Below are 19,228 nucleotides of genomic sequence, written 5' to 3'. Positions count from 1 at the left end.
AGCCAGGATCCTGGGGACACGCGTCAGGGCAGGGGCACAATGATGGGGGATTTTGCAGCGGCTCCTGAAGGAGGCTCAGAGCTGAGGGAATGCCCAGGCGGGGAGCGAGGAACACTGCAGGTTGCAAGTGAGATCCATCGACAGCCACTCGGGTCAGCCCAGGGATTCGCTACCACTCGCTCCAGCCGGGGCTCTCAGCCTCTCTTAGGCCTCAAACCAACTCACCAGATTTACAGTTAAAATAAAACAACAAACGTATCGCAGGCCCAAGAACCACTGCCAAGGACTCAGGCCTTCTGTTACAAAAGTTTATTCAGTATTTGTTGTGGCACCAGCACGAAGGGCCGCTGCCTTCCAAAAAAAAATTAGCAGGTTTCAGCTAAGCAGGAAGGATGTCGGCATTGCCATGAGAACTTCTCCACACAGAACAAACCAGAGCAACGCCCCCGCTCTGATAGGGTGTCAGTCTGGAGAGGAGCAAGTTTAGGAAGCAGAAAGGTGACCAGGCTTTTTTTTTTTTTTTTTTCTCTCTCTCTCTCTCTCTCTCTCTCTCTCTCTCTCTCACACACACACACACACACACACACACACACACACACACACACACACACACACACACACACACACACACACACACACACACCCCGTTAGGCTAAAGCTAATCACTCTCATGCCAGCCCATGGGCTGCAGGCACTCAGTAGTTAAGGCTTATAAAGTGCCCCGTAGATCAGCCCTCCCCCAGCGCTAAGCAGTAGCATTAGGGTGTCACACACATGCCTCGCAGAGACGGTGAGCCTGAGCCAGGAGAGCAGTGGCTGTTGCATGTGCATGCTTAGAGTGCAGCAGCAGAAGACCAAGCATGTGGCGATGTACCACGGCAGCACATGACAGGTGTGCAATGATAATGTCATCTGCACCTGTCTTGCATGGAATAGTACAGGAGAGGGTGTGCAGCGACTGCCTTACCACACAAATCGAGTGCACGCATGTGGGTGTAAGGAGGGTGGCATGGCACACACATGCCACTCAGCCGCCGTAGCAGGTGTGCAGCAGTGGTGTCATCTACTCTAATCCAGTGAGGGTCATAACACACCCAGCTCCAGCAATAACATGGGAGGTGTGCAGGGATTGGGTTGTGTATGCCACACACACCTGAGGGTCAGCTGCTTTGAACTGGGTCCTCGAGTGCAATGTCAGCCCTGCATGAGAACTGGGAGGCCGCAACAGACAGTGCTGAAAAACCAGCACCCAAGCAATTGGATCCTCCCCCCACTGCACTCAACGGCAAAGCTCCCACTGACTTGACTTAGCACAGAATCGCACCCAACATGAACAAATCAACTGGATTAGGGTGCAGACTCCCTCCATCTCCTGCGCAACAACAACGTTTGCCAGAGCGCGATGCCGCTCCCTCAAGCCTGTCAGGGCCAACGAACCTCCCCCCACCACCTCTCCTAGTAAGTGTCTGATCAGCCCGTCTTCCAGTGCCCCGTTTGTTTGCTGCCGCTACTAAAGATGCTGGCTGCGAAGTTACTAGGTTCTAAACTCATGCGTTCCTCTGCCCGGTACACGGTGCCTGCCTCACCAGGTCTCGGCACCTTTATGGAATGGTCAACCTAGCACAGCGGGAGAGAAGTTCAGAGCCAGCTGATTTTCAGTTTCGAAATTCCACGGCCAATCAGATTGTTCCCTTGGGATTAGCTGTCCCAACCACACCCTTCTTAGAGTAAAAGAAGCCCCGTGCAGAATGAGGCATTTGATCCCCTCGGAGCGAGAATATTAGGACACTGCTTTCCTGTAGTGTCCCGCTTTTCTTTTTTAAAGGCAGAGAGACAACGTCCGGGCTGGTGAAGATCTGCCTTTTCAGCGGGCGATGCCCAGCCCTCCAGCTCCGCCTACGTTCCTATAAGCAATGACGTCTCCGGAATGGATCTGGCCAGGTCTGGTCCCATTTCAGAAGGTAAGAGAGCTCAGCGCCCACTGTAGGGCTCTTTGGGTACGTCTAGATTACATGCCTCTGCCGTGAGGCATGTCAAATAGGCCACCCGACATAGTCAATCAACTGCTCCTGTAAACCTTGTTTCAAAGGCGTTCCCTGTCGACCGATCCGCGTCTTGACTCGCACGCTGTGCCGACGATCAGCTGAGCCGGCAGAGCGCGGCGGCCATTTTTATATTAATGAAGTCGGGGATATTTAAATCCCCACTTCACTGACTATGTCGGGTAGCCCATTTTACATGCCTCTGTTGGCAGAGGCATGTAATCTAAATGTACCCTTTGTGTCGACAGCTGGACTGCTGCTGCTGCCACAGGTTGGCTTGGAAACATAAGAGCGCGCAATGGTCCACCTAGCCCAGGAGCCTGTGGCCAGCAATGGCCCGTTAGAAGGAATGTGTCCGTCTGCCTGCATCTCTCCAGGCAAGAGTCTGGGAGCACGTTCCAGGAGGAGGTTTACTGAGCGACCCTCTTCCTTCCAAGTGAAAGTCTAAAAGAACTGTTTTCTCCCCTGAGTTTTATGTTCTAAAATGCCCCGTGCGGGATTAAAAACACCCAAACAAAAACAGCCCCACACTGTACCGCTCAGAGGGCAAAGACTCCTGGGACAGTCTGGGTCTGCTCCAAGGATGGAGTACTGCAGCACCCCATTTTGTTTTACACCAGTCAGCTGGCGGGCTAATGGGCCCTGCCATGGTTATTGACTGCGGGGTGGAGGGGGGGGAGAAGGGCATGTTAAGCAGTATAAAGAATGTGATTTCATTATGTATGCAGGAAAAGAACCAACCGAGACCCCTCCCCTTAAGACTGGTGGGTAGTACGGGGATACAACTCCAGGCTAGAGCGGGCACAGGGTTAGGGTCCCGTTGACATCTGCCAACCTTGCCCACCTTGAAGTCCACCGGGCACCGAAGACAAAGGCCTGTGCCCCGCCCGCCTTCCGTGGGCCTCTTCTTGAGAGGGAGAAGGGGGAACAGAGGTGGGAAAGAGGAAGCAGCAGCAAGGCAGAAAACAGCAGGAGGAGGAGAACTGCTCCCGACTCTCTCTACCCGCCGGCAAGGGAAAGGAAACGTGGCGGTCCGCAGTGCGGGGGTGGACCTGGGGTCGGACAGGCTGGCCAGCCTCAGTCCGAGTGGAGGGACAAGGCCATCTTGACACAGGAGAGCTGCTGGGCCCCGTTGCTCATGACCCCCTCGATACGGTAGTCACCGTTCGTCAGCCAGGAGGGCAACTCGATGACGGGCAAGTAGAACTCACTGGATGGCAGGGAGTAGGAGCCCTGTGGAAAGAAACAAACACCAAGCTGTTAGCACATGGTGGCTTCTGCTTCTCCCCAACTGGGTTGAGCCAGCTGCCCCTGCCCCCAGGGACAGGCCCAGGGAGGGGCGAGCCCACCTAGCTTTCGGATACTACCCCCGTCTGCTCCATGCCCTGCACCTCTCATTCAACCTCCCATAAGCAAAGATGAACAAATCAAGCAGGTGTGAATATCCCTAATTATCCCACTGGGGCCCTTGGCTGCCCACCCATCCCTAGGGGAACCCTGCAGCCACCATCCAGTGATTTCCGGATCATCCTCTCTGCTTCTCAGCAACCTGCCTGGTGCAAGGACTTCATAGAATCCTAGGGCTGGAAGAGAGCTCAGGAGGTCGTTGAGTCCAGCCCCCTGCCCAAGGAAGGACCAATCCCAACTAAATCAACCTGGCCAGGGCTTTGTCAAGCCGAGACTTAAACACCTCTAGGGATGGAGACTCCACTACTTCCCTAGGGAACCCATCTCAGTGCTTCCCCACCCTCCGAGTGAAATAGTTTTTCCTAATGTCCAACCTAGACCTCCCCCACTGTAACATCAGCCCCCGTGGGTTTCTGTCTGCATCCCTCTGCATTCCTGGGCCCCATTTCCACTGTCAGGGCCAGCTCGGTACGACCGGACGGTGACTTTCTCCACTCCCCTCCACCCTTGCAGGCAAGTTCCTCCCTGCCCCAGATCTGGGAGAGTCCGGCTGCCATGGGGGTAACGTGTCCCAGCCATGTTACAAGCAGCCCCCAGGTGGCAGCAGAGATCAAAGCGAGCTGGCACCCAATCAGATCAGTCCAGCCCAGGCGGAGCTAGCGTTGCCCACTTTCTAATGGCACAAAAGCAAACACTCCGGCCCCGCCCTTCCCCGAGGCCACACCCCTGTCCTGCCCCTTTCCTGAGGCCCCGCCCCCTGCTCACTACATTTCCCCCTGCCTTGGCAGCTCACTCTCCCTCACTGACTGTCTTTCACGGGGCTGGGGCGGGACGTCAGAATGCGGGAGGGGGTGAGGGCTACACTGGTGGGGCGGGCTCATGGCTGGGGCCGGACATGAGGGGTTCAAAGTGCAGGAGGGGGTTCCAGATGGGGGCAGGAGGTTGGGATAGGGACTCAGAGTGCCGGAAGGGGCTCCAGGCTGGGATTCACCATGTGGGAGGCGACTGCAAGTGAAGGCAGGGGGGCTGGGGTCCAGAAGGGGGTGAGGGCTCTTGTGCGGGGGATGCAGGCTCTGGAGGGGTCTGGGCTGAGGCAAGGGCTTGGGGTGCAGAAGGGGGTGAGAGCTCTGGCTGGGGGATACAGGCTCTGTGGTGGGGATGAAGGGCTTGGGGTGCAGAAGGGGGTGAGAGCTCTGGCTGGGGGATACAGGCTCTGTGGTGGGGATGAAGGGCTTGGGGTGCAGAAGGGGTGAGAGCTCTGGCTGGGGGATACAGGCTCTGTGGTGGGGATGAAGGGCTTGGGGTGCAGAAGGGGGTGAGAGCTCTGGCTGGGGGATACAGGCTCTGTGGTGGGGATGAAGGTTTGGGGTGCAGAAGGGGGTGAGGGCTCTGGCTGGGGGATACAGGCTCTGTGGTGGGGATGAAGGTTTGGGGTGCAGAAGGGGGTGAGGGCTCTGGCTGGGGGATACAGGCTCTGTGGTGGGGATGAAGGTTTGGGGTGCAGAAGGGGGTGAGGGCTCTGGCTGGGGGATACAGGCTCTGTGGTGGGGATGAAGGGTTTGGGGTGCAGAAGGGGGTGAGGGCTCTGGCTGGGGGATACAGGCTCTGTGGTGGGGATGAAGGGTTTGGGGTGCAGACAGGGGCCGGCTGGGACATGGGCTTACGTCAGGTGGCTCCTAGTCAGTGGCACCGTGGAGCTAAGGCAGGATCCCTGCCTGCCCTGGCCCTGCCCTGCATCTCGGAAGAGGCCGGCAGGTCCAGCACCCCGGGGAACCAACAGACTTGGTGGGCCTTTGGGCAAGACGTAGGGGAGGACTAGCTCCGTGCTCTTGGGAGGGAGGGGCCTCAGGCAGAAGGGCGGGGCTGGGGACCCTTAGCGCTCCCCGGGACACAGTATCCGATGCTCTGGCAGCAATTTAAAGGGCCTGGGGGCTCTGGTTCCCACAGTAGTGGTAGGAGCCATGGGCCAGCTGCCTCCTTTTCCCCGCCCCCAGCGGGCCTGCCAATGCCTAGGCTGTGGAGTGGGGTGGCGGGCCAGGAGGTTCCACATGCAGGCACCACCCCCGCAGCTCCCACCAGCTGTGGTTCCCAGCCAATGGGAGCACAGAGCCAGTGCTTGGGGCGGGGGCAGCATATTGAGCCCACTGGTCCCCCCCCCGTCCTCATCTAGGAGCCGGACCAGCTGGCCACAGGCTGGGTGCAGCACAGAACCAGGACAGATAGGGATTCTGGGTGTGACGATCCTAAAGGAATGGTGAGCATGACTTAAACATGGCTGAATTACTGCAGGGGCGCTGGGGAGCAAGGTCCCTTTGAGCAGAAGGTGATGGAGAGCTGGGCACGGACTGTATGGTCAGTACTGGGCCCATCGGTCAGCAAACATGGGGCCATATACAAGTAATGATCACAGGTATCAAGTGCCAGCCCGGAGCCCCAGCTGATTTGGTCATCAGCACCGGACAGCCGGCACGTCAGGCGGAGAGCCAGGGCAAACGATGAATGAGTAAAGATGAATGAGTAAATGTGGGGTGATTTGAGGTGTCTCCCCTCTTAGTCACCACACGCCCCCGGGGCAGGCTTTTTAGACATGGGACTCCTTGGGGGAAGAAGGGCATATGACTCAAGCAAAGTAAATCCTTGGGGGTTGGGATTCCTTCACTGTGACACCTGAAGAAGCTGGTGACGCTCTGCTCAAGTAAAAGTATCAACCAGCGGCCCGCCACACAGCCCCGGTGTCACATAAAAAGCCATATGTGGGCCTGCAGGGGTTAAATGTGTATCCCTCTAGGCCAGCCATGAGCCCTGCTGGTGAAAATACCAGGTGTTCTATATCAGACGGCCTTCCTCAGCCGCAGCTCCCTGTGCTTGCTAATTGAGAGCCAAGTAAGGGATAAATGACATGACCTCGGTTCTCAGCCTCGTGGGAACGTTGTGAGTGGCACTGGGCCAACTCGCACACACTCAGGAAACCGCTAACATATAAGATCACTGGGAGTCCTGCCCTTCTGTGAGTCTCACCAGGGACCTAGACCTCCAAGGATGTCCTGGATCCCCCCAGCTGGAGCCACGTCCACTGTGGCCGGGTGCGAGGTGACCGGAACGGGACCCCCGCAGACTGAAGGGGTGTAAGCATTTCCCAGTGCCTGTTACTCTTTTATACACTGCTGTGCCTGTGCTTATTGGCGTATTACTTTGCAGTAGCTGTGTAACCATCTGGCAGCATTAAGCCTGTAATAGCCGTGAGATTAATAAAAGCAACCATCCCTACTCGCCTCTGTCTCGGAGCGAATCCACAACCCAGTTGGGCCCTGCCCTTGTGAGTTGACACCCGGGGACAGACCTGAGTGCTAAGGACAGACATGGAGAAGAGAAGCCGTCTGTAAACTGGAAACCACCGTCCCTGGTTACCAAGCAGAACTTGCGTGCGGCACAGCGGGAACCCCGCTTGTGTGTGTGTGAAACAGAGACTCGCTGAGGGGAAATAGCGTTCTTACTGTACTGCTAGGTGTGAGGAAGTTGCGGGTGATTAAGCTCACCCTTTACTGCCGCTGGAATCCCTTCCCAAGAAACTACAAAGGCCTGTGTGAAATTCTGGCGTTTGGATCTTTTCCCACTGACAGTATCTATAATCCGGGAGCCCCAAACAGGACCCCCAGTGTCCAACAAGGACTAGCCTGCCTTAGCCCTGCAGCACCACCCACTGGACTTCCGCTGGCCCAGTTGGCAGGGCTGACCGGAGCCAGAGGGGCTCCATTTGACTGAACCTTCTGGTCAAAAACCAGGCAGCTGGCAACCCTCAGGGGAGGCCACGAAAGTCCAGTGATCACACAGCAGCAGAGACTGCTCTCAGGGACTCCCTCCCCCGCTGCACAGCCCTGGGGGCCTTCCCGCACGGCTGGCCCACAGCGGCCGCAGAATGCCACGAGGGGTTGGGAGGCAAAGCCCCAGATCTCCCCGGGGTAGGCCTGCTGGACCTAGACTCCGCCAGCCTGACTCCCCACTGCTTGCATGGGGTCAGAGCAGAGCAGAATGGGCCCGTCTAGTTCAGGCCCCCATCTCTGACAACAGCCAGAGCCAGATCTGCCCCACTGACAGACACATTGCCACCTCTCCACCCCTTCTCTGGGCTGCACGGGTTTCTAGTCTCTCTCCTCCGAGGGCTGGCAAAGCCCCTTCCCCAGCACAGGCCAGCTGATGGAGGGGAGGGATAGCTCAGTGGTTTGAGCATTGGCCTGCTAAACCCAGGGTTGTGAGTTCAATCCTTGTGGAGGCTATTTGGGGCAAAAATTCATCAGGGATGGTACTTGGTCCTGTTGTGAAGGCAGGGGACTGGACTCAATGACCTTTCAAGGTCCCTTCCAGTTTTAGGAGATAGGCAATCTCCATTAATTAATTTATTTATTTAAAGGGAGCGGGAGGGAGGATGCCCTGCTGAGCCGGGGCCCAGACATAGGGGCTGTGACCCTCCTGCCCGTCCCATGTCACAAGCCGTGGGGAGGGCAGAGTCCTGGCACGGCACAGGCGGAGAACGCTGGCTCAGCGCTTACCTGTTTGAAGGGGCAGTGACAGGGGAGGCCGTAGCTGAGGAGCGGCTCGGGGCATGGCGTTCCTGGGGGGATGGCGTTGTCCAAGATGTTGCAAAGGTCCTCGTACGTGCAGCTCCCGATCTGGTCCAGGCAGGGGATCTTTATCCACATGTCAGCTATCTTCTTCTCCACCGTGAGTACCACCTGGACAAAGGGTCGCACCGCCGGTTACGCACCAGCTGGGACAATCTCCCCTCCACCCTTCTCCCAAAAGCCTCCGTAACCCTGCCCCACACCAGCAGCTCCATGCCCTGTCTTGGTTCCTCGGGCTGGCCTTAGATCAACCATGAGCCGCCGAGGCGAGGGAGAGGGCCGCCTGGGTGGCCTCCCCCATCTCAGCGGGCCGCAAGAGTCTCGTAACTAAGACGGGCTCCTGACAGGGGAGTTTTGCTCACTGTGTCTTTGTACCTAGACTTTGCAGGGGGGGCCGACAGGAGGCAGGGGGTGTGCACGGCTCTCACAGGCAGTGCTGTGTGCAGCCAGCACCCACCTCACGTCACTGACCCCAGCTTCACGTGCATGTCACTTGACTAACACCGGCAGGAAAAAAAAACGATGCAGACAGAAACCAGGGGGACAGCGGCCCGTGGACAGCGGCCACAAAATGTCTCACGGGCCACCCGCAGACCCCGCCACGGGGCAGATGCACTGCCTTAGATGGTACACTCCTCCAGGCAGGAAAAGCATCATCCCAAACTGAAGGCACCGGAGCTTCTCCAGACTGCTCCCAGCCTGGCCAAAATCAGAAACCAGCCTCTGTCTGCACGCAGAGCCAGGCCACAATGCAAGAGATGTTAGGAACAATCCCCCGGGAACGCCATGGCCGGGCTGTTGATCTCCCATTCAGAACAACTCAATGCAGAACCCCCCCTTCCTCTTTAATTCAGTGCTTGAAAAAAACGCCAGGGCTGGCCGAGCGGGGCTTTGATCTCGTCCAAGCATTCCCGCCACACAAGCCCAAACGAACAGCGACGGGAGCGGCAATAAAGGCTGCGAAGTCCTGCCCTTGGCTCCCGCCCAACTCCCGGGCAGATTCTTTGGCGCAGCTGCGTGATAAAGCACCATGGGGAGCAGGAGAAAGGGATCCCGAGCCGCCTCCCCTTTGCTAACGAGGGGGAACAGAGATGCTCCATCCCGGGCAGCAATTCTCAGTGCTTGTTATGGTCGCAGCTGCCTGGGACAGGAGGCGCATGGGAGGCAGCGGTGAAAGGCTGGCTACTTTCTCTATAACTTCTGCAGCGGTGGCCTTGGGGCTGCCCCGTTTTTTTCCTCCCCCGGTGAATCCCAGCAGCCATCTCTGTGTCGGCTGCAGCCAGGACAGGGCCACAGCAGGGTCCGCGTTCACGCTGGGCGGGCCTTGTTAGCAAAGGGGAATTCCCCCTGGCTCAGCCGGCTGCCGGCCGCCAGCTTGCGCGGTGTAAAGGGAGCCAGGCCAGCCGGCACTTGCTGCGCACGCTGCTGAGAGATGAGGACACCGCCCCGATAGCGCTGGCTCTGCGGCGGAGCTGCCGGTTGCATCAGAGACCGCTGCGGAGAGGCCTGACCTGGCAGATCTGGGCACAGGTGGTGTAACTGCCCCAGCTCGCACACTCAGGAAGGGCGGGACGGGGTTCACAGAGTCCCTCATGGGCAGGGAGGCCTGCACCGCACCCTGCCCGCCTCCACTCCCCCGCCAGCCCATAACCCAGCTTGCACAGCTGGGAAACTCAGTGAACCAGGGCCCGCTTCTGCTTTCAGCCACCACTGCTGCACCCTTCATCGAGCGCTCCCTCCCCCCACCCCATGGGGCAGATGCCCTGCAAAGCCCACCCCTCTGCGGGTGTGCAGCCTGGGTGGGGTGTGCCACTGCTCTCTAGGGGCTAGACCCTCTGCTGGGGGTCCCCAGGAAGGCCCCCCCCTGCAGCAGGGGCTGTGCACAGGCAGGGGAGTTTTAAGGAAGTGGTCACATTCGTTATCAGCGTCTCCACAATCAGGAACCGAGTCTGGCTTTGGGGTTGGGCAGCAGGTCGGCTCCCGCCTGCCTCTCTGCACACCCTGCACTCACCCCCCACCTCCTCTTCTCTTGCCTCATCTTCCGATGAAGGACTCCCCTTGTCTTCCCTTCCTCCTGACCTTAATGGGACCCCCGACCCAGGAGCCCCCAACTCTGTCCCCCTTTCTCCCTGCTTCCATGTTCCTTCCTCCCCCCCCCTTTTCCTAGTCCCTCCTTTCTGAACCCCCTGGAGCCTTTTGCTGAGTGAGCTCACTCCCCACTTCGAGGTCGCTGCATCTAACACCAGGCTTCTGGGGCGGACGGGCTCCCCAGCCGCCCTCTAGCCCCTTCTCCGCAAAGGCGCTGCGCCCCCAACGGCGCCCACTGGCTTCGCTGGGACCCGTGGGTGCCCTGGCCCGACACCCGCCCTTCTCCGACTTGGCTACGCTCCCGCAGGGGCGAGTCTGAGCCTCGCTCGTCAGCCCGGCCTCACGCAGACGCCGCCAGGCTGCTCCAGGGAGCGGGAGCTGGGAGCGCCTTGGATCTCGCCCAGCTCCACTGCACAGGCCGTGGGGCGCGGCGAGGGGGCGGGAAGTCACAAGGGAATGACTGGGCTGCTTCAGGCGACCCGCCCGCGTGGGCTCAGCCCCTTTCTCAATCCCTCCGAGGGGCTGCACCAGAGCCGGCCCGCCCAGAGGACGGTTCAGGGGGCCGCCCCAGGCCCTGTGTTTTCAGGGGCCCCCGTGGCAGCAGCCCCCCCCACCGTCCTATGGATGGCACCGACCCCTATTTTGATGGGAGCCTGCGGGGCGGCCTAGGGGATTACTAGGGGCCTGGCACAGTGAGGCAGAGCACAGCAGGCTGGGAGATGGCAGCAGAGCGGAGCAGGCTGCTGCATTGCTCCGGTTCCCGCCACCATGGCGGGGGAGGGGAACCCTGCTGCCACCCCACATCAACCCCTCCGCCCCCCAGTTAATCCTCCCCAAGGAGGGGGTTTTGGGGAAGAGAAGACAGTGGAGCAGGGACAGGAAAAGGGTGGAGGTGAGGCAAGAACAGGGGGTTGCCTGGTCCCCACACTTGGGGCAGGGGAGTTGCCCCAAGCCAAGCGCACCTCCCCTCCCAAACCCATCCCACCTCCCTAACTTCAGCAGCTTATCCTGCCTCCCTAATGTTAAATGCAGCTCCATCGCTGGGGCAGCCTGCCTCGACCGTCCGCTCCCAGGGTGGGTGGGGCAGTACTTGAACCTACAACCCTGCACTCCCCAGGCAGATGCCCTATCCCCTAGACCACTCAAGAACCCAGGGCTATGCTGATCTATTTCAGGGAAAAGTTCCCACCCAGCAGGCAGACCGGGCCCAGACCAAGCCAGCCTTGAGTTCCCTAGCCCCAAACACGGCTATTCACGAGACATCAGAATTCTCAGCAGCAGCAGTGGAGGGGCTAACGTGCCCCAGGCCTAGCGATTCCTGCCGGGGCCGGGCATTGTGGTGGCTTTTGGCACGTCCTTTAGTATTGCCAGAGAGTTTCAATAAAAATACCGAACCCCCACCACCCCCAAAAAAAACACCGGGGAAAAAATTCTGTTGGGGGGGGGGGGGCTCAAAGTTGTTGAGGAAAAAAAAGGGGGGCCCAAGAGTTATTAAGCAAGAAAAAAAACCCACAACCCAGGGGAGGCATTGCTTCCATTGCTCCGGTCTTGAGGTTTTTTTGCGGCGGCCATCTTTTTCTTTTGGTCGAGCCACAAGGGAGCTTCCCTGCGGAACCAGGTAAGCCAGGGAGCCGGGGGCGGGGGGGGGCAGCGCCCGGAGAGAGGACTGGGCCCAGTTGCCAAGTGTTTGTATCTGGGATTTTCTCCTCCTGGCTGGGAAAAAACAGAAAATACTCGACATTTCAGGTGACCGGTATTTTCTGAATTTTTTTACCGGACAGGAGGCGAAAATACCGGACTGGCCGGGTCAATACCAGACACCTGGCAACCCTAACGTCCTTTCCCAGCGCTCCACAGCGCCGCAGTAGCTTCTCCGGCAGGCTTGCCCTTTGTCACCTACCTTCAGAGGCGAGGTGAGGTCCACTTTACTGGAAACTGCCAGGTTGACTTTCAGGTCCCCGGGAATGCAGATTGGATCTGGGGCTAAGGAGAGACTCTGGACCTCAACGGGATCGGTCCCGTTGTCACAGTTCTTCCACGAGAAGCCATCAACCTACAGGATTCAGGGAAGGAAAGGGTTAAACAGCTCCTGCGCTCAGCTGGGCTTGCTGGCACGGAGAGAGAGTTCTCATGCTCCTTGGAGACACACTCCAGAGGGTTCGCGAGGGGACCTGCAAGGGATCCCCTCCAGTCCTCCACAGTAGGGAAGACAGCAGCTGCACTGTGGAGTTCTGGAGTGTGAAGGACCCTCATAATTCCATTGTAGGGGGCAGAGATCCCCATGTAACACCTCCCCCACCCCACACACACACAAACTTACTGATGACATTGAGAAAACAGGTGAAAACGAGCTTTAAAGCATGCTGTCAAATTCTGAAGAAACGGTAACACTGTGCTAACATTTCAGGAAGAATGATAGAAGAACTACAGGACACCAAATGAAGTTAATGGGTAGCAGGTTTAAAACTAATAAAAGAAAGTTCTTCTTCATATAGCGTGTAGTCAACCTGTGGAACTCCTTGCCAGAGGAGGCTGTGAAGGCTGGGACTATCACAGAGTTTAAAGAGAAGCCAGATACATTCATGGAGGTTAGGTCCATAAAAGGCTATTACCCAGGGGATAGCAATGGTGTCCCTGGCCTCTGTTTGTCAGAGGCTGGAGAAGGATGGCAGGAGACAAATCGCTTGATCCTTGTCTTCGGTCCACCCTCTCTGGGGCACCTGGTGCTGGCCACTGTTGGCAGACAGGATACTGGGCTAGATGGACCTTTGGTCTGACCCAGTACGGCCGTTCTTATGAGGAGAGTTTCAAAAGTGCCTAAGGGATTTAGGATCCCACATGCCAGTGCCTCTGGGATCCTAAATCCATCAGGTATTTTAGAAATTCTCCTCCTCGGACTGTAATTATAAAGCCTTTTAATACATTTGAAACCAACTCGTGCACCTCCCTCTGGCATTTCCAAACTGCCTACTGAGTAATGCTCATCAAAACTTGCCAGCTATAACGTGGGCATAGAAATAGCACATTCGCCGCTGATGTCACCAACCAACACGAAAGTCTGAAACACAGGCTTTGTTTTATTAGCTGAACTGAGTATGCATGGCCTAGTCTACTCAGTAACATCAGTGTAAACTGAAGGTGCAACTTTAACTGGTTCAGTTAAACCGGTGCAGCTGTGTGTGTGGACAGTCTTAAACTGATTGAAATTTGATTCATACTGGCATCAGTATATCGACAAGTGAAAGCTAAAACATCAGAAGAGCATCTACAGTGCTTTGCCCTTCGGGCTTGTCTACACCAGTTTCACTTTCATCAGTTTAATTAAATCATTGTACCAACTTTTGTGCACTGACTTTTATACTAGTTTAATCAGTTCAGCTCGTATCCATATGGACACAAGTACACCAAAATAAGCCAGGATTAAGCTGGTATAAACGCAGCTACACACAAAGCGGCACTGGTTTAACTGAACTTGTATAAAGCCAGACCTCCAGTTGAAACCAAAGCAGCTTTGTGTGCAAGACTGGGGCTAAATCATTTTCAAACCAGGGCAACTTCTACGTGTAGACAAACCTTTCAAAACCAAAGTCGATTTCTCCACAGGTAAAACTGAGCCTACAACAGCTGCACTGAACTCCCACTCCCATGGACGCCCCAGCATAACTGGATCCTGTATTAGGACAGGCTGGTTCTGTGAGCGCAGCCCCTATGACGTACAGTCAGTACCCGCCCACTGATGTTAGTGCAACTGCCAACACGTCACCGAGGGAACTTGTCCCAACAGCCCACCTCTCCCTGCCTCTAGTAAATTTCAGCACACTGCCGGAGTGGGTGGGTAGCTATGGATTCACACCGCCTTAAGAACAACCACACTGGGTCAAACCATGGGTCCGTCTAGGGCAGTCGCTTGTCTTCTGACTGTGGGTGGTGCCAGATGCATCAGAGGGCATGCACGGTTATTATCGAGTGGCCAATCCGGCAGCCAGAGGTTGGGGGCCCCCCCGGATCATGAGCTACTTCGCATTTCCATGGAACACTCGGCGTGCCCACGTGTGAGTCATGGATAAATCTGCCATTTCTCCAGCCCCGTCACAGGCACATGTCCCGGGCAGGGACAAAAGCCCCGGTCAAGCCTGAAGCTTGATCATTAACGTGTCCAAACAAGCAGGGGACAAGGTTTTGTCCTCTTGGGTAACCAAAAAGAGCCCAGCTGCCTACAACGTGACTGAGCTGGCCGGTGTGAATGCCCCTTCGGGCTCAGAAGGAGCAGGGAGTAATGGTTCTCGTAGGGGGAAGCTGTACAGGAAAGTGGGGAAACGGCGCTTCCACTCGAGTTATAATGGGGCACTATAACACCCGGCACTTACTCCCCTTGATTGCCCCTTTTCACTGCCACAGTGGTGAAAAGTGGCCTTAGTGTGAATTGGGCCAGTGGTATTGATTCAATGTTTGCTTGATCGCTTGTGGAAAGGTCTGGCACACGCTGAAACCCCCCTCCTGTGCTCGCACACGGCCCAGAATCCCCGTGGGCATGCGCCAAACAGCACCACCTTTTACACTTGCTGCAATAGGCCTAGCTCATGTGCTGGCAGTGGCGTTCCAGACACCCCAGGGGAGATGACAGTCTTCCCCTTTTCAGCAGAGGCGCCTGGTGTGCCATGTTCTCTGGCACAAGTCAATAGCAAAATGCACTCGCCTGACTCCAAATGACCGATGCCCCGCGCCAGCCCCGTCCCTTTCTAGAGTCTGCATTTTCCCCTCTATCTGAAGAAACAGCGAGTAGTCCTGTGGCGCATTAGAGCTAATACATTATAAATATATATCTAGTGAGCAAAACCCACTTCCTCTCTCTGCCACAGCTTGCAAGTGCCTCTGGCTGCTTGCGGCAAGCAGATCAGAGGGACAGAAAGCAGCGGTGACACCGAGAGCCCGGCTCAGGGATCGGTGGCGGGGACAGACCCGTCCATCTCCGAGTGCTTAATTCAAAGGCCGGGGATCCCAGTGGCTTGGGAGACAGGAGCGGGAACAGGAGCCACACGCCGCTACACCTCTGGGTTGAATCCGGCCCGAGATGTTCAGGCGGAAAGTTGTCAACCCACGTTCCGCCCAGCCCCCCGGGCACTTGGCACCACGCTGGCAGCACAGAGCGGCTCTAGCCCCAGCATTGCCAGCCTCGAGGGTTCACCCCAATGTAGGGGTGTGAGGCCAGCCTAGCAGCTTCTATTCCCCCTATAGCTGGCCAATGGGGGATGGCTTGGGGGCTGAGGGTTGGAGCTGAGCTGATGTGTCTCTGTGCCCCATCAGCATCTTTCTGGGCTCTTCAGGGCCTCTGGTAACCAGCGTGATTTAGAACAGGCTTCAAGCCTCTTAACTTAGAGCAGAGATGAATCCAGCGCTCAGCCCCATGAGGAGAGCACGTCAGCAGGTCAGAGACATCTCTGCACCTCCCTTCCCAAGTCTCTGGGCCATGCTCATATCCATCCTGCAGCCCCTGTGTGGCAACTCAGGGAAGACTCCAATGCCGCCCTGCTGATCGGCAGAGTGTCCACAGCTGGGTTTTGTTTCTACGGGTGGTGCACATCTGCACGTCTTGGTGCACCTAACAATTTTATTCCGCACATAGATGGGAAAAAATTCCACACCCATATGGAAAAGATGAGTGGAACCTTGCTCTGAACAAGAAGTAACACGTTTCTCTGCCCCTCCTTAGGGGTTTGGCCAGAGCCTCCGGCTCTCCAGAGATCTTTCACGCCCACAGAACTTATCTCCTGGCCTTGGCTGGTGAGGTGATTGCAACAAAAGAGGAACTGACATTGACCAAAAGAAAACAGGAACTGAGTTGGGGCAGGCTCAGAGAAAGTCGCCCCCAAGCCCAGCCCCTGCGCAACTCAGTAGCCATGTCTGACTTGTGGTCCAGATGGCCATGGGCCATTAGGGACAGCTCAGGGACAGTTACCCATTCCACATGGGCACGGCTGAGGGATCATGGTCCAGAATTCATGTCTCCAGACCACCACTGCTAGGACCCCTCTAGCCATGGACCTGGGCAGTCCAGGAGGGCAAAGCCCGTGAAGTCAGATTCATCACCTGGTGCCATCATTTACAGCCTTGCTCCAGGAGCGTGGTGCACGGCCACATCAGGACAGCAGCTAGGCGCAGCATCACAGGGAATCTGAGATCAATGCTAGCAGTGCTGGGCTACCGGCTGGCAAGCAGCCCAGCTCCCAACGCGAGCAGACAAGCAAACAGGGTGCTATTCCCCCTAGGAATCCAGGACAGTGCTCACCTCTGCTCTTCTTGGGACAGAAACGGGCACCTAGCCCCATGCTGCAAAGGATGACAGGCAATGATCCCTCTAATTTTTTTCCATCCATGTGCAGAATAAATTTTGTTACGTGTACCATGTGCGGATGTGCACCCCCTGTAAACACACGCTGCCAGCTATGGGCACTCTGCTCATCAGCTGGGTGGCACCTGAATCTCTCCTGGGTGGCCACCTAAGCACTCAGCGTCCAGGGAACATTGGTGACAGGTGAGCATGCAGTCACCATCCCAGTGCTAAGAAGCCCTGCTCCCCCACCTGCACAACACACACGCACTGGATACCAGGCAGCCCCACTTCCAAGCTTTCCCCCTCCCCCGGGCAAGCCTGTGGCTGCACCTTTGCCTGGCACGGGGTTCTTCCAAGCCACCAACCTTCAGAAATCATGATACAGACCCAGCTCTTACAAAACCACATCCAAAGTCAATACTGAAACACGGATCCAAACACAACGTCTCCACCGACCGGATCGGAATTCCCCTTGGGCTGTCGGTTTGTGAAACTGCTGGAGAGTCGGCTCCTTGTCCCCATGCAGGAGAGGACCCTTTTTAGGAGCCTGGAAAATTCTGGCTAGGCAGGAAAATCATTTCCCACCCAGCTCTCCCTGCATGGCTACTGCCCGGGGCTGGAACCTTGCTCCGCACCCTGGCTCTCCCTCCACACAGGCCAGCCCACCCCATGCAGCCAGGAAAAGAGAAGACTGAGAGGAGACATGCTAGCAGATTTCAAGCATTGTTACAAAGAGGAGGAAGAAAAATTATTCCCCTCAATCTCTGAGGACAGGACAAGAAATAATGGGCTTAAATTGCAGCAAGGGAGGTTTCGGTTGGACATTAGGAAAAACTTCCCATCGGGGTGGTTAAGCACTGGAATACATTGCCCAGAGAGTTTGTGGAATCTCCATCATGGGAGGTTTTTAAGAGCAGGTGAGACAGACACCTGTCAAGAATGATCTGGCGCTTGGTCCTACCTTGAGGGCAGGAGACTGGATGTGATGCCTTCCCGAGGTCCCTTCCAGTTCTGAGCCTGCGACCCCAACCCGTTCGCACACCTCCCCACTGGCTATCCCAACACCCCTCGAGGAGATACGCCGATTCCTTTTTCTTTACACCACGCACGGTGGAGCTGCGGAACTCCCCGTCGCTGTAAATCACGGCCCCCAACGGAGCAGGGTGCCCAGCCGGATGAGGCATTCCCATGCCTGCTAAGCTCCAGAACGGAGGAGCTTAGCAGGATAAAGGATAAAGCCGGGGCCAAGGCAGCCGAGCCCCCTTACCGGGAGGGGGCAGCCCCCTTACCTTGCTCAGCCTCCTGGGCTGCGGCCTCTCCACCAGCCAGGGCTGCTGCCCCCGGCCGGCCGGCACCGCTGGGCTCAGCTGCAGCAGGACTCCGAGCAGCAGAGCCAGCGCTGCCATCGCTCCCGCGGCTGCGGGCCAAGCGGCGGCCGGGCAGGGAGCCGGGTGCGGGCGGCGGCGCAGGGCGACTCGGCAGCGGCTGCGCCTGGCGGTGCACAGGGAGCTCCCCGCGCTGCGCCCGGCCCCGCCGCTTCCGGGGCTTGCCGAGCCCGGGCGGGCGGGGAGGCAGGGACAGGCGCCCTGCCCTCTGCAGGCAGGAAAGGGCTGAGCCCGGAGCCTGCCTGCCCCGCATCGCGTCCCGGCTCGGCATCTCCAGCGGCCCCCAGCGCCCGGCCCGCCCCGCGGGCTCTGCGAGGTAAGGCGAGAGGCCAGGTGAGGGCAGACACACAAACACACAACAGACACAGGTGGGTACGGACACACAAACACACAATAGGCACAGGTGGGTACGGACACACAAACACACAATAGGCACAGGTGGGTACGGACACACAAACACACAATAGGCACAGGTGGGCACAGACACACAAACACACAATAGACACAGGTGGGTACGGACACACAAACACACAATAGGCACAGGTGGGTACGGACACACAAACACACAATAGGCACAGGTGGGTACGGACACACAAACACACAATAGGCACAGGTGGGTACGGACACACAAACACACAATAGACACAGGTTGGTACAGATACACAAACACATGACAGACACAGGTGGGTACATACAGACACAGGTGGGCACAGACACACAAACACACAATAGGCACAGGTGGGTACGGACACACAAACACACAATAGGCACAGGTGGGTACGGACACACAAACACACAATAGGCACAGGTGGGTACGGACACACAAACACACAATAGACACAGGTTGGTACAGATACACAAACACATGACAGACACAGGTGGGTACATACAGACACAGGTGGGCACAGACACACAAACACACAATAGGCACAGGTGGGTACGGACACACAAACACACAATAGGCACAGGTGGGCACAGACACACAAACACACAATAGGCACAGGTGGGCACAGACACACAAACACACAATAGGCACAGGTGGGTACGGACACACAAACACACAATAGACACAGGTGGGTACAGATACACAAACACACAATAGGCACAGGTGGGCACAGACACACAATAGGCACAGGTGGGTACGGACACACAAACACACAATAGGCACAGGTGGGTACGGACACACAAACACACAATAGGCACAGGTGGGCACAGACACACAAACACACAATAGGCACAGGTGGGCACAGACACACAATAGACACAGGTGGGTACAGATACACAAACACACAATAGGCACAGGTGGGCACAGACACACAATAGACACAGGTGGGTACAGATACACAAACACACAAT

The 19,228-nt window shown here is 57.0% G+C and overlaps 1 protein-coding gene across 1 annotated transcript; it reads right to left on the bottom strand.

Moving 5' to 3' along the window:
* Positions 1 to 294: 294 nt before the first annotated feature.
* GM2A (ganglioside GM2 activator) lies at positions 295 to 18,026 on the bottom strand. Its single transcript, XM_075900582.1, has 4 exons — positions 17,777 to 18,026; positions 12,057 to 12,209; positions 7,997 to 8,179; positions 295 to 3,275 (listed from the first exon to the last, which is right to left on the bottom strand). The coding sequence occupies exons 1-4, from the start codon at positions 17,891 to 17,893 to the stop codon at positions 3,120 to 3,122; spliced, it is 609 nt and encodes a 202-aa protein (XP_075756697.1). The 5' UTR covers positions 17,894 to 18,026; the 3' UTR covers positions 295 to 3,119.
* Between the last annotated feature and the right edge of the window lie 1,202 nt (positions 18,027 to 19,228).

The sequence above is a fragment of the Pelodiscus sinensis genome, chromosome 17 (genome assembly GCF_049634645.1).
Source record: "Pelodiscus sinensis isolate JC-2024 chromosome 17, ASM4963464v1, whole genome shotgun sequence".
Classification (NCBI taxonomy): domain Eukaryota; kingdom Metazoa; phylum Chordata; order Testudines; family Trionychidae; genus Pelodiscus; species Pelodiscus sinensis.
The sequence above is the reverse complement of the archived record's forward strand: the minus strand, read 5'-3'. Positions and strand labels throughout refer to the sequence as shown.

Excerpts from the sequence above, each read along its gene's own strand:
- GM2A (XM_075900582.1), bottom strand. The coding sequence starts at position 17,893 with ATGGCAGCGCTGGCTCTGCTGCTCGGAGTCCTGCTGCAGCTGAGCCCA. Across the intron at positions 8,180-12,056 it reads ACCTCACCTCGCCTCTGAAG|GTGGTACTCACGGTGGAGAA; the intron begins GTAGGTGACAAA and ends CCCTTTGTCCAG. Across the intron at positions 3,276-7,996 it reads GTCACTGCCCCTTCAAACAG|GGCTCCTACTCCCTGCCATC; the intron begins GTAAGCGCTGAG and ends TTCTTTCCACAG.